Source organism: Acanthaster planci, linkage group LG04, assembly GCF_054643075.1.
Source record: "Acanthaster planci isolate LZ-2023a linkage group LG04, COTS_SCS, whole genome shotgun sequence".
NCBI classification, from domain to species: Eukaryota; Metazoa; Echinodermata; class Asteroidea; order Valvatida; family Acanthasteridae; genus Acanthaster; species Acanthaster planci.
Genome location: NC_141780.1, coordinates 11266717 through 11281882, shown reverse-complemented (window position 1 = coordinate 11281882; position 15166 = coordinate 11266717). Strand labels below are relative to the sequence as shown.

Genomic DNA, 15166 nt, shown 5'->3' with positions numbered 1-15166 from the left:
ACGAGGATGAGGAGGATCCCTCGGTTTAGTTCTGCCTCTGAAGCAAATTGGTTTTAATGTTGTTTTGGTAGGTCATGGACACAATCAAAAACATTATGTAGAGATGAACATATGTTCGATATAACATCTAAAAGTTCGTTATTAACTTTGTAGCATTTGTTTTAAGTAACCAACCTCAAAATACTCAACTTCCGTATGAAAACAACACTATGATGTTCCAGCAAAACATGTCACGTGAAAAAAATAGCCAAGGTTTGTTGATACTTCAAAGGAAAATTCAATCGTTGATACTTCTTTTGCATTTAAATAAATATAGGTCCTCAAAATTACCGAAAATTGACACTTTGGCCCTTCTATTTTACAAAATTCATAAGTACAGCAATATTTTATATCTACTATCATGGAGAAGCTCATAATTAAATATAAATATGCTCACTTGCCTTAAAAATCTTCGAAAACCCTGTCCAGGAAGGATTAGTTTAGGTGAAAATGACCCATGAGTTTCGACCTCAGGTCAAGGTCACTAGATGTTAATAGAAAAAATGGCAACATCAATTTTGTTGTCCTGGGGACTCATAAGAATGCATTTATAATGGTTGCCATAAATTAACATGAAATTTCCATGGGAGTACATTGGCTCCTCCACTGTAAACCTTGGATTTTAGTCCAAAGAAAATAACATCCACAAATTTTGAAGAAAAGGAGCGCATCCCTCGCTATTACCAAACCCACTCGCCTTTTCAAATTACATGTATACAAATTTTCACATTTTCAAATCCAATATTAGCCCTCTACTGCCCACACCACCAACAACTGGTTTCCTTCTATTTTTTATGTGCAACAAGTACAGCTCTGCTTTTGGTTTCAACTAAAATGTTAATGTACTTAAGTTATGTGCGTACAGGTAGGTCTCATCATGGTGTGCGGGGTACATGTATGTGTGATAGGGCATCGACATGACTTGTGGAAAGTCTGCTTCGTCTGTTCTTATATTTTATTATTGTTCTTTATTACAAGTTTTTATTCATTATAACTGTATATATACAGTAAAATCTCGAAAAGTCGAAGCCTGTTAAGTTGAAACTCTGTTTACCTTGACGTCTTTCTGTATTCCCGACAAAAGAATAGGCCTTTATGTACAATAAACTATCCGTAACTCGAAACTTCAATACCACAAAAGCCGCTTATCTCGAAGTTTTGGCAGGCCAATTAAAAAAAAAACCTGAAGAATGATGAATAAAAAGTGATGAAAGAATGCTTGCCTTCATTATGAGTCATTATTGTCACGCGCACGACTTTTCTTTGATGACCGAGCATTTTCACACGAACTGCCATTGTCACATCGACAAGCACTGGGTGGGCATCAACCGCAACCTTAAAATAAGGCCATGTCCGAAACGGGCTTCCAGAGCTGAGGCTAGGTCTATTGCCTGCGCGTCTCCATGCATTTCCAATGGAGTGGATACTAAGACCTAGCTCTAGACAAGAGATTCGGATGCAGCCTAAATCAGGCACGAATGATGCGCCCTCAAGCGCTTTGTACATGTATCACGTGACCCAGCACGGAAACCCTGACCAACTGGCCCGCGCACTGCGTTATGCGGTAATAGCCCAATCAAAGCAAATGAATGAATTCTCAAGACGTAGACACAGGTACCGTTTAATGTCATGTTACAGCCATTGGTAAACTCACTCCAGTTGTCTGCTCCTTGCAGGAATAAGAAAAGAGATGTTTTTACATAGCTAACACAATGCAGACGAAGTCTTTTAGACCTCAAACTGTGTTCCTATAGTGATTTTTAATGATACCCTGTCTTGGAAGTGAGGCTGTGATCTGAGAAGATTCATGACTTTAAACTTTATACTTAAAGGAATCTGCTGCAAGTATGCAGAACATTTAGTAACTGAAGCCCACTACAGAATTGGCTAGGAATGCTGCCTAGTTAAGGATTATGAACAAGTTCTACCATCCGTTGATGTTACACGTGGTTTACCTTGTGTAGTTTAACATGGTCATGTCAGTAACAGAATTCTAAAAGCCTGTGCTTGACTATATTCTGTCAAATTTTATTCTTTCAGGTGTGGCATGATCTACATGGAGCCTGTACAGCTGGGCTGGGAACCTCTTGTTAAGTCATGGATGCAACATCAGTTACCAGACTTCATGACCAAACCACAAAGAGAAATGGTCAGGGTAAGTGAGACAGAAATCACAAAATTACATATGTGGCCTCTACCCATGAAAAAAGGACTAAGTAGCAAAAATGACATTGAATATTTTTCATTTGTGAGTTCTCCAGTTATTTCATCTTCCCAATAATATTATTTGTATTATTTGCCCCTCCTTATAATCCTGTGAAAAGAGTTTTCACTTTAGCATTCCTCAGCATATCTAACTTTTTATTTATAAACATTTGTGTTCTGTGCTGCGGTGCCTGGGTTTCACGAAAATTGGTTACAAATGAAAAGCTGAGACACTTTTGAAGTGTAAAGTTTTTCCAACATTCCATCCATGATAAACTCATTATAAATGAGGATTTCTTTGTTGCATCCTCAGATGATGTTTGACTGGTTGTTGCAGCCGTGCCTTAGTCATGTGATCAAGCAGTGTCGTCAGCTAGTGCCTGTGTCTGACATGCACATGACAATGTCAATGCTGAAGCTGTTTTCCTGCCTCCTGGATGAAGTCAAGTAAGATATTCACTTGTACTCAGTGAAACCCACCTGGCAAAGTATTACTCATTTGAAGGAACATACCAATACTGTGTAGAGTTTTCAGACTTCCTAACAATCTGGGAATGAGAGATGGTTGCCTGCAGAGATGCCGGTAAATGCTTGGCTTCTTCTCAAAACATTCTGAACATTGAGTTCCTCTATCAGGTTCAGAATATTTATTAACTGTTCTAGATGTTTATGTCTGTGGAAAAGAAGTAATAAGTGGAAATTGTTAGATAAGTTTGGTATAAATGTAGTGAACAGAGAGTTAGAAGTTGGGATTGACTAACTTGAAAGCTGGCTGAACATGGCAGTGATGTCTTCTAATCTACACTGAAAATACCTGTAAATAACTGACTAATATGATGACTTGATTTTGTTGAGCAGAATGAGTGGCTCCCAAATGGTACTTTTGGTTAATTAAAGTCTTTGGTTCAGTCAATGTGTGTACACTAACCATTAACAAGTGAGAAATAGTGGAAATGCTGAATGAGCTAACTGCATGTTGAGCCTAACAAATAGTTTTTGTCTTTTTTTGGCATACATGCTTGTGCATTTTGCTGGTCTTGCTGTGGATTTCCTATGGTAACCATTGCACAACTCTTCTTCCAGGGCCATACGAGATAGGTAAGTTTTTTTCTTTTTTTTTCACCCTTTTTGACCGTGGTTTTACCACAGCTATTTTAGTGACCAATGCATTTTCAGTAGAATTTACTGTAACATCAATATCTTGTTTAGAATGGAAATTATGAAGTTTCAAATGACAAAAAGCCCCCTCTATGCAGATGGGAGAGGTTTGGAGCCAATTTCATACAGATACTTAGCCAAAATATTGCCTTAACAATTATTTGGCTCAAAAGTATTTAGCAGTAATTTTTCTTGTGGTTTTGGTAAGTTACACTTTCGACTTACCCAATTTTGCTTTGCAAAAATTTTCTCTACTTGGTTAATTTAGACAATTTTTTTAATTTGGAAATGAATGCATAATTCCTGCAAGGAAACTCGCCTTGGCACTGTAGCTCTTAAGTTTGACGAGAGCCATGGAGGATGAAAAAATGTTGCATTTGTAGAGGTGGGAAGAAAATCCAAGATCTATATTCAGGGGAAACCTACATGATCAGGTGCAGTTGGGCGTAATTGTTCCAAGCTAGGTCACTGAGTTGGAAGAAAAACAAAGAGCCCATGTCAAAATTGTTGTTAAATGTACAAGTTTTCAGCATTGACCCAGGGTTCAACCTAGCAAATTCACATTTGAAAAAGCCTTTTTTATCCCTACTGACATTGTAGATTTGCACCAGACAGCAACTAACCCATTCTAATTTTTTTTAATTGTCATTCTCTCTTCTTTATTATTTCTGTCACAATTTCTTTGGTAAGTTTTCATGTTGTAGTAGTTTTCACATTTGTAAACAAAAATTGCTCAGCTTGCTCATTTTGTATTTTTGCCATCAATTCCCATCTTTTAAATTATTATTATTATTATTTCATGAAGCCTTCAAATCAGAGTTACACCAGTTATCAAATGAAGTGTATCTTAATTGCATTCTGTTGTTATTGTTTATTTTTAGCGTAAAAAATATGGGAGGGAATGTTATATGTTGCCACAGCACTCATCCCTTCAGAGTTACTTTAAGAGAAAGAAACAAAGTAACCAGTAAAAGGTGTTTTTTATGGGGGGGTGTTGAATTGTTTCAATTGATTGTAGCAGCATTGCTTGCTGTACACACCTGTAGCTAGTGTTCACTATGTTAAAGCAAAAGGTATGATACATATTATTACATTTCAAAGCTGAAAAAAAAATGGAATTGATGGAAGTCATGTCCTAGCCTATCCATATCCAGGTTTCCAGCTGGCAATGTTATATGTAGGCTCAAATTGTGGCCAAATTCAACTTTTGTCTGCCGAAGGGTGTTTGTAACAAGTCAACCCCCAAATTTAATAGCTGTCTTTCAGAATTTTTGTGACCAAGCAATTTGTGGTTTTTGTATATAACCCAGCTATTTCTTCAACCACTGAAGTGAACATCATGCAACACTTTCTGGACTTTAACCATTTGCTGCTGGGTGGATTTTTCTTGAGCAAGACAAGATGCTGGCTCATTTTCAAGATTTTTCGTTTTCAAAATTCTTCAAAAATTCATCATTTCATTTAATGGCTGTTTATACCAAAATGAAGGACTCTTTTGGCACTACTCTAAAGCTGACAGGTAAAATTAATTGACTCCTGAATATTTAAGCTAGGCCTGCAGCCTTGGAAAAAGAGCCCAGATTGTGCGGTGTTACGTAAGATTGTTTTCTTCCCGAAACCGGCACAGTGCACTGCTGACCTCTTTTCAATAGGGGCCAGATTAGCGTGCAGTGGTGCTGTGTGGCTCATCGCTGCGATGGTGGAGAGCTTTTGCCCCCAGTGGTAATCTACTCAGTCTAAATGCCTCAAACCGTGGTATACGGTTTCAAAACAAGGCTGGATTATCACCACTATTGAGAGCGAAAAAATGTCAGTAATGCCCAGCAGCTCAGTCTTTTGTGCTGAGCATGGTCTTTTTTTATAAGGTCCAACTCTTTTGTCCCAGTTCTGGGCTCCTCGGCTCTGCATATAAAGCCTATGTACGTCGCCCTGCAGGAAGTGGTTAATGTAAATCTATGCATGCACTGAAGTGATGTGTCAAATGGGGGTTTTGAAGCTAAAAGTACCGGGAGACTAGTTGAAATCTACTGTCATGACGCAAATGCACTTTCATGTGTTGCAGCTGTTCTAGAATCGTATGACTATCATCAAGATTGGACATTCTAAATATCATTTGCAGTTTTAATGCAACAATTTTGATTGGATGAGATATTAAAATATAAAAGCAATCACTCAGATTTAAGAAATGAGTTTAAAGGCTGTCGGAACCTCTGTTGGGAAGGATCAGAACTTTGTCATTTTGTCGTGGTGGCTGGCAGATCTTGCTGTACTGTGCAAGTAAACTATAATTCATGAGCATTACAACAGCAATATAGCATGAAAGCCGCACAGTTTAACTGTCCTACCTGAATTCCACCATGTCAGGAAAAGAAAGGAAAACTCTCCACTTCTGTTGCATGATGGGATGATTTTGAAATCTAAAACACAAAGCCTACTAAATTGTACTATTGTCAAAAATTTTCAGCTGGTAAGGAAGTACCTAAGGCAAAACACCATTTTTGTCTCTCCTTTTTCTCGCTAATTGCTCAAGGTTATGGCCATATTTGTAAATAGTCACCATTGGGTAACAAGGGTATCAGGCAGCTGGAATCCTGATATCACTAAATTCGTATCACATGGTCATTTATCTCAAACCTGCATTGAAGTATTTTTCTTGATAAACAGCATCTTCATACCAGCATGGTTTATGTTTGTAAGTGAATTTATTAGTATTTTGTCTCTTTTCAATCTTTGTATCCATCACTGAATGATAACAAATTTTCTGTTTTAATATGTGTGACTCATTCACTCGCATATATACTGTTCAGTCTAAGTTACGGCAAACTAAAAAATAATCTTTATTCCTATATATAAGGGAAAAAAATTGGTGGGTGGGTGAGTACTTTTTCCTTAATTTTTTTAACCAAAAATATTTAGGGATGAGGGGTTCTTTAAGTAGTTTGTGTCCTCACACTCATCTCTAATGGTTTACAAGTGTCCTCAGATTTCATGTTCTAACATATATCAGCACTGCATATTCACTTGCTGGGTGGCTTTTGAATATCTGAATTTAGAAGGTAGATAGTTGTACGTAGATAACACACACAACAGCAAGCACGTTTTTAGCCTGTAGCTAACAAAAATTAAAAAAATAAAAAACAAAAACTAAATACAGGACAATGTTAATGAAAAGTAGCTTTTGGGTTGGGACCATAAGTTTGCATGTTAAATTTTTCACAGGCTGTGCATGATTGTCTAAGCTCAGTCAGATAACAGGAAATGCAGCTATTTTTTTTCTCCAGGTTGTCAGTTGTTGGATTTCTTAAATTAAACATTTAACTCCAGGTAGATCCACAAAATTGTCCAATTGGCATTTATGCTTGATGGGTTTTATTGGATCCTTTGATATCAAATAAGCACACTGATTGGTTAACTGTGGACTTCTTTTTAATTGATATTGATTTATAATAGTGATGAATCTGACAGTGAGGAAGATGAGGAAGAAGATATAGAGGGCAAAAACCAATCTATGTCAGAGCAGAAGATTCAAGAGGAAAGGACCAACATGCTAGTTTGTCATTTCCTCTTTTCTCTGGTGTGGTCTGTGGGGGCCACTGTAGACCACTCATCTAGAGAAAAGTAAGTCACTTTATAGATGAATTTAGAGACTGTAAGAGATAAGAGACATCAGTTGGCAGTGGAAGTTCATTACAAGCATCAGTTGGCAGTGAAATGTTTCATCCTGGTGCTTATGTGTAATTTCATTAATATTGTGACATTTCCATGCCCACTATAAAATTGTACTATGGTTTCTGTACCTATCACATTTTCCTATATCATATGAATAAGATAAATTACTTGGTAGCATACCCTTAAAGGGGTTTCGTTGAGTCCATTTGAAGCATTCAGTGAATGTTTCTTGTCAGGATGAATTTGATTTTGTAACTTTTTGGATAGCTCAGTTTGTAGGTCTCCAGTGGAATGTTTCAAAAGACGTAAAGGGTTGAAATTCCACCAGAGTCAACAGAAAACCCTCATATTTTTCCTTTTTTGCTGAATTTGTATTTGTCGCCTTAAAACAAGAACAGAAAATCAGCAAGACTCTTCTTTTACTCTGTTTTAAACTGCTTCCAATTGTCTGATAAAAATCATGTACATGAAAAATTTGAACATAGGACCAGTGTTCTGACCAGTGGCCTTCTGAAATTTCAAACAAAGTTATAACTTTGTCAATTTCCATTCCAGTTTCAGTGAATTCTTCAAGCAGCTGTGTGACATGGACAGCACAGGTAAACACCCTAGACCCAAGGACCTCAAGTTTGCCCGGAACCTTCTCATTCCCAAACGTGGCACAGTATATGAGTATGTCTACATCAGGAAGGTGTATGGTTCTTGGCATCGCTGGGAGACGTTAGTGATGGCTTCTGACATCAGTGCTAAGGCAAAGGTAGGTGGAGACCAGGCATTCATTTCGACTTCTGGCCTTCCTGGTTAGTGGCCTATTTGCAGTGCTCTCAGATTATCATCAGCAGAACACATTGTGTTTGTAATGAATGCTGTTCAGATCACTTTCTGTGGTCCATTGACAACCGTGTTTTGGGGCTGATGTTTTTTTGAAACGGTAACCAATATCTGGTAGTTTTTACATTTTTAAATTCTTGGGAGGAATTTCAGGAAATGTTCTGGAATCTTTTCAGATTGCAACAATTTTAAGTCCCTAAAAGATACTGCCACCAACTGTGTTGGTGGAGGAGGTTAATGGCCCCCACCAACTCGTCAAACCATGCTATTACCTTGTATAATTTGCTAAAAGTGGGATGAAGTTGCTGAAAATGGTTAGGAGACCACCTTGGCACTTGCTTTCTTATTAAAGGGTATTGAATTTGGTACTGATGATGAAATATTCTGGAATATATAGCAGAGCAAGAGTTGGAAATTAAATTTAGTACTTCCATGGTGATTCATCAATGCTTTTGTCAGATTAGCATTTTGTTGTTTTTGTTTGCACTGATCATGTTTGACAATGTCTCACCATACATTTATCAGTTTATATGCACCCTTTGCACTTTGTCTCCAACATGGCTGCCTGTTGCTTGCTGTGTGTGTTTGCACAATCACATATACCCCTGCACCAACATTAACAGCTATGCAAGGTAAATATATAAAGGGCTTTTTACTCTGATATTTTTCCCAAAGTGTGTTGGCCATAGTCCAGTATTTGTGCACGTGTTTGCATTCCATTGCTTACTTTTATTAATCAAGTGTGGACTTCGTAAACAAAGATTGTGAAGTGATATTTATCAGACTTTAACAACACCAACAAACTTCCCAAAATCTCTGAGATATTTCTGGTTATTTTTTGAGTTGCACTCTTATTGATATTTCTTCAGATAACACTCATCAAGAACATTACAGTTTTTAATAGCCATAACGTACCACAATGACCATAGTTGTCGATGACTATAAAGGTTACAACAATGATTGTTACAAATTTGACAAACTTTCCATGTAATTAATAAGAATGTCTGGGTCTGTTGTAGCAGTGGTTCCAGTACTTGTCGTTTTGAATCCTTTGATTTGCTAATATCAAGAAGAACATTAAGAAAAACTGTCAAGAAACTCCATTTTCTTGCATTAGCGCACCCACAAAAAAGTCATTTGACCGATTCAATCATGCCTGATATTGATAATAAATTACTTTATGGGGAGTAGATAACATGCTACAACTCTAAAAATGTTGTTGGTGGAGTGAAGCAGTCGTCAACAAATGTCATACTCATAGGTGTAAGGGACAGTAGTTTAAAAGACTACTGTCATATACGAGTGCCACTTTAGGACAAGTCAAGGACACAATACATGTACTTCTGATTTGCAGTGACTTTCTTCTTAGATTTTGCATTTGTTTTAAAAAATCTGTGTGATTACAGATACCAAAGTATAACAGTTTTTGGTATTCTCATTAATTTTGTCTGCCCTGGGAACTGTTTTACAAATACTGATGCTATTTCATATTTTTCAGAAATCTACCACCTTTTTTTATTGTAACCAAATGAAATCCGTTCTCAAATGACTATCATGATGCATGTTAACTGATATTGATATGCTGACTTTATTTGCCTGCTGCATGCTTCTTGCTTGGATTGGGTTTGGTTTTATCCATCATCTCGACACTAAATGCTGTCTACCAGAATGATAGTGACCGTAAGGTTATGGTAAGGAGGTGGCCATATTATCATCATTGTAGACGCAGACCAACTCATCTTTAGATTTAGCTCTCATTTTGATTATTCCATTTTGTAGGGATAGAATTGCCAAACACTTGGAAATGATTTTGTATTTAAAATAGAAATGGAATTAAGGAATCTGTATTTGCATCCTTTTCCTCAAAGTTTGCTTAGAAAGATACAGTTTACCATCAGAGTCACGTGTTTATTGTGACCTGGATATTTTAGCAAGTTGTTTTTCATAATGATTCAGACCTCCAGATGTGATCTGGAAGCTTGTTGTTCAAAGTAAAATCTAATTCCCTTTCCATTTCCAAACAAAATCACATCCAAGTAATTTAGAGTGTAACACTTAGAAATCTACTTCGAGTGTGAAAGACGGATATTTTCACAAGGATCTGGATCTTGATGGGTGATCTGTCATTGGTTCACTGACACAAGAACCTGCCTAATAGATTGGGCAAACCACTGTAAAGATCACAGATTGAGACTGAGATCATTATGAAACAAACAGACCTTAAGATTACATTTTTGTTGTTCCAGGATTTATTCACTCATTCTGCATGTGCACAAAACAGTGTACATATCGAGGATATTTTGATCCATTTTTCATTTGTTAGTGAGCAGTAAAATGGAACAAATTTTTTTTCAGTGGAGATTTTTAAACTAGATTTCAGTCTATGGAGTGCAGATATTTTTTTAGCTTCTTGTTGGTTAAATAGCAAAATTGGACATTCGTTTTTTGAGAATTTTGAAATATAGTCATCTGCCACTGTAAAAAGAAATCATTTTGTGATTTTCAATCATTTGAAATTCCACAGTAAATGTTGCGCTCATTCATTTATCAATGCAATTTTTTAGGAAAAGACACATCATTTGGACAGTGTACCTTGCTTGATGTGAAGCGAATTTATGTATTGGTCAAAGTAGGAGAAAAATATAGACATAGATGAATGATCATTTAGAAACAGCACAGACTAACCTTAGATATGTACATGTACTTGAAGTTGTAATCATTATAAACCATCTTTGAAATAGAATCCTGTAGAAATGACATCACTTCCTTGTGAAAGAGTGATGTTTTAGTGATGGGTATGCTTTAAAGGATCAACATGTTTGTGGGAATGCATGTTTGTAGTAATTGAATGTATTCCTTTCATTTGCATGTAATTGTAATATCACAGGCTACAGTCTACTGGTACTTTAATATATGTAGGTACTTCCACTAGTACAGTGCAGTTTTTCTTTAAAGTACAAACAGTGTGACTTGGCTCTCTTGCTTTGCGTCGTGAATGTCCTTTGGAATGTTTTGAGCATGAAGTGTTATTGAACGGAAGTATGTATAAGGACTGGATTACTTGTTGGTTGATAAAATATGTGTCCAGAGTTTATGTGTATCATTAACAACCAGCTATCGCAGTCATGAATCCTGATAAACATTCATAGTTTACTGATTTTCAAATTTATGTAAAATGGGTTTTTCTTTAAATAAGAGGTCCAAAGTGGGACACACAGGCCAAAATTTGAAAACTCCTTTTCTGGCTTGCAGGAAGTTTGTCTTCCACAACACATGAAGTTTACTCAAACAAAAGATTAGTGTAAACTGATTTGTGTGTTCAGAAATGGTCAAACAAGGCACATGGATGGGATGTTGTCATAGTATATTAGAAATGTGGATAAAATGTGAGATATCTTTGTTTGTTAGAAGGAATTTATATTGTGGTTTCACATGTAACAAACTACACCAACAGTTGTTTTGATACTCAGTATCAGCAAACCTCAGAGGAAAGTGTTATTACAGAATTTGCCATAACATTTGTAAATTGAGAAGACTGTCAAGCACTAAATATTAATTTTTGAACATTGCAGATTTCAAAACACAGCAAAATTTATCATGTACATGTAACTATGTCCCACTTCTTTCCTGAAGATGATGAGTTTATGACCTCATATTTTTTTGTATTTAGAGAAAACGTGGTGAGACAAATGTAAATGTGAAGCTTTTTTCTCCAAGTGGTAGCCTTGCTTTATGAACTCGTAATGAAAAACAGAACCACGTGGCCTTGTAGTTCTCTAAACAACCCCTTCAAGTGCATCACTGTGTTCTCCGTTGGACCTTTTATTAATGGAAAGACCCAAGATATATTTAGGCTTGCATTCCCAACTCAAACCAATCCAAGCTATAATTATTGGTGCTTTTATTCTCTCATAGATCAATGAATTGATAATAAAGACAGCAGAAACTGAACGTCAGCTGTATTTCCTGCGAAAATTTGTGAGCCGTGAGCACCCCTTATTGTTTGTGGGACCAACTGGCACTGGCAAGTCTGCTATCACCAATGCATTTCTATTGGAGCTAGCTAAGGGTCACTACATTCCCAACAACATCAACTTCTCCGCTCAGACATCAGCCAATCAAACACAAGATATCATAATGGCCAAACTGGACAGGTGTGTTGTAGGAACAATACTAAGGATAAAAAAGTCTAATTAAGAACAGAATAGGACACAAACCATATCGCCATACACGTACATCCATGCAGTTTTTCGTCAAATCGATTGACTTCCTCATTTGAAAAAAATCTAGAATGTATGAATTGTAGACTTTCGTGTTTCCTGAGCACCCAGTTGCATGGTTGTATGTGTTTTCTCTTACTTCATCATCAAATGTCACCAATAAAAATGAAAGTTTGCTACACTCAGAGTCACTGTTGTGAAATTTCCCCTCTGTTTTCAGGAGACGAAAGGGAGTGTATGGCCCTGCCATTGGTAAGAAACTGATTGTGTTTGTGGATGATCTGAATATGCCAGCCAAGGAGAAGTATGGTGCCCAGCCTCCTATAGAGCTACTCAGACAGTGGATTGATCATGGTTATTGGTTTGACAGGTAAGGTTTGAAGTACTTGAGTGTTCAGACCCAGGCAACCACTAATATAAATGTGACTCAAATGGTATCGAGATTGTGATCAGTTACTTGAATTTTAATGTATTTTTTGTGCCAAACAGTCTATCACCAAATCAACTCTTTTTTTACAAGTCAGTCACATTTTCCTCATGTTTCGACCGCTGCATTACTGTACAGTTGTAGCAGGGTTAAATTTTAGCATCAGTATGATTTGAAAATGTTTCAGTGACAATGGAGCAATTAGGGCAAAGATTTACTACGTCTGTCAGAAAATTCTCTGAGAAGTTGAAGGTTGTATTTTCCATTTATTTCCATGTCAGGAAAGACACATCTGTGTTGCATCTGGTAGATCTGTTGATGGTGTCAGCCATGGGACCACCAGGTGGGGGGCGCAACACTGTCACCCCACGATTCCTACGTCATTTCAACATCATCACCGTAGACTCCTTTGATGAGAAGACCATGAATAACATCTTCAGCCCCATTATGGACTGGCATTTTGACCGAGGATTTGAGACGAGCCTGAAACGATTCTCAAGGGTATGTGCCCCAGACACCTAGTCAGTTATGATAAAAGTAGCTTGTTCATTATAACTCATTGTAACCCTGTACAGTGTGTTCTTAGGCCTTTTTTGTTGACATTTCAACTGTATCTTGATTGACATGACCATTTGCATCCAACAGATCATGGTGTGTGCAACCACTGATGTTTACACCCAGTCCATCTCCAATTTTTTGCCCACCCCTTCCAAGTCCCACTATGTTTTCAACTTGCGAGATTTTGCGCGAGTGGTTCAGGGGATACTCCTTATTCAACCCAAGTCATTGTCAGACAGCAAGGAGGCAGGGACGAAATTGATACGTCTGTGGGTCCATGAGGTCTACCGAGTCTTCTATGATAGACTAGTGGATGATGAAGACAGGCAAATTTTCTTTAAGATTGTGAAGGTACTGTGTATTTGGTTTTTTCCATTCTATTTGGTTTACTAGCCATTGTTCCATACAAATGTTTTTTGGATGTGATGTTTTTAATACAGAAACCAACTTGGGGAATTTTAATTTCCTTTTTTTCCACTTTGTGGTCATGAGCATCCATCACAAGGTGGATGATTTACCCATGATAGTTTCAAGTCCGACCTGTGAAGCTGAGAGTTATAGATACCATATAGAATGATTTGAGTTAATAATTGATTAAAAGGGCTTTTAATCTTGTTAATAGCTCTTTGCAATTGTCATGATCTCCACAATGAAAACAGACTTCTTGTGTGTGTTGTTTTTTGTTTTTAACGTTCCTTTGCTTTTTAAAGTTTGGCTCTGGAGCGTTAGGTGTAGAGTCCTGGAATGTTTTCTAGTGATGGCTACATTAGTTTGGCTAAAATAACTTTAAAAATGCTACCCTAACATTTAATTGAGTTGGTAAAAATGCTGCAATCAGATGTTTAAATCCAATATCTCTATGTTGGTGTCAAGTCAACTCGCCCCTTACCAACTCGCCCCTTTCCAACTAGCCCCCTCGTAAACTCGTCCCCCGACCAACTCGCCCCCTGGCCGACTTGCCCCCTGACCGACTTGCCCCCCCTGACCGACTCGCCCCCTGACCGACTCGCCCCTAGGAATGTCAAGCAAGTATGGCCCGCCCAATGTGTAAAAAAAACTGAATGGTTCTAACCAACGACGCGACAAGAACAACTCACGGACGGTGATGGATATTTGGACATTACCAATAATCACTTATTTATTCAAATGTCTTAGAGCTTCCCGCGTCCACTGTCTGATTAGGCCGCAGGTTCAACAACTATGGCCCATACACACGAAAATACTGAATTAGTTTTACCAATATCTTTAAAAAAAATTTTTTTGTACCCCAAAAAGAAAGAAAGTAAACATCCAGCAAGCTTTAAACAGTTTAACTTTCATTATTCTCAACTTTGAGTGCCCATTACAAACCTCAGAATCTTTTTTTACGGGCAGCAATCACCGATTCCATCTCTGACTAATTGTGTTTTTTTATTAAATGGTGAATGGGCTTGGCAAACTTAGGAGGGCGAGTTGGCAAGGGGCGAGTCAGCCAGGGGGAGAATTGACCTACAATCTCTGTTAAATGCAACACTAAATGTTATTCTTATGTTGAGATATTTTATGACCACATCCTGTTTTTTTTCTTCTTGGGTTGTAGAATGTTGTGCAAAGCCAGTTCAAAGAAAAGATGAATTCAGTCTTCAGCCATCTTCTGGGTGGAAAGCATATCACAGATGCAAACATCAGAAGGTACATGTATGGCTAACAACATTCCTGAAGTCTACAGCATCCCATCTGCCTACCCAAACAGTCACTGCATACACAATTTTCCCATGTGCCTATTATTATCCTCTGAAAAGATTCAATCACCCATGATGCACCCTGACCTCCCACAATGTAATACGGTCTTGCCGCCATAATCATCCTTTTTTTCTCATGATCACATAGTCTTACTTCCTGAATAAAGTATTACCTTAATGTTTCCTCTATTTGTTGGTAAGAGTGTTATTTTTATGTATATTTGTGTTCTTTTCTTCAGTTTTTCTTGTGTGTGCACCTTGACGGTGTGTACTGTCAGTACTACAATGTTCATTCCAGCCACACTCGTGACTAGCCTTACAAATATATATCAGGCCTT

General features: G+C 37.4%; 1 protein-coding gene across 14 annotated transcripts in view; it reads left to right on the top strand.

Annotated features, from left to right (window-relative positions):
• LOC110983937 (dynein axonemal heavy chain 3-like) overlaps positions 1–15166 on the top strand; it is a 187943-nt gene that overhangs the window by 106125 nt on the left and 66652 nt on the right. For 7 of the 14 annotated variants that reach the window (XM_087136025.1, XM_087136037.1, XM_087136029.1 and 4 more), the window contains exons 34-44: positions 2080–2194; positions 2558–2691; positions 3328–3342; positions 6853–7020; positions 7627–7828; positions 9570–9593; positions 11818–12056; positions 12343–12492; positions 12831–13050; positions 13195–13458; positions 14687–14778. In XM_087136025.1, coding sequence (XP_086992151.1) covers positions 2080–2194; positions 2558–2691; positions 3328–3342; positions 6853–7020; positions 7627–7828; positions 9570–9593; positions 11818–12056; positions 12343–12492; positions 12831–13050; positions 13195–13458; positions 14687–14778 — 1623 coding nt within the window. The remainder of the gene's footprint in view (positions 1–2079; positions 2195–2557; positions 2692–3327; positions 3343–6852; positions 7021–7626; positions 7829–9569; positions 9594–11817; positions 12057–12342; positions 12493–12830; positions 13051–13194; positions 13459–14686; positions 14779–15166) is intronic. The other 7 variants (XM_087136036.1, XM_087136034.1, XM_087136028.1 and 4 more) reach the window with 4 other exon arrangements.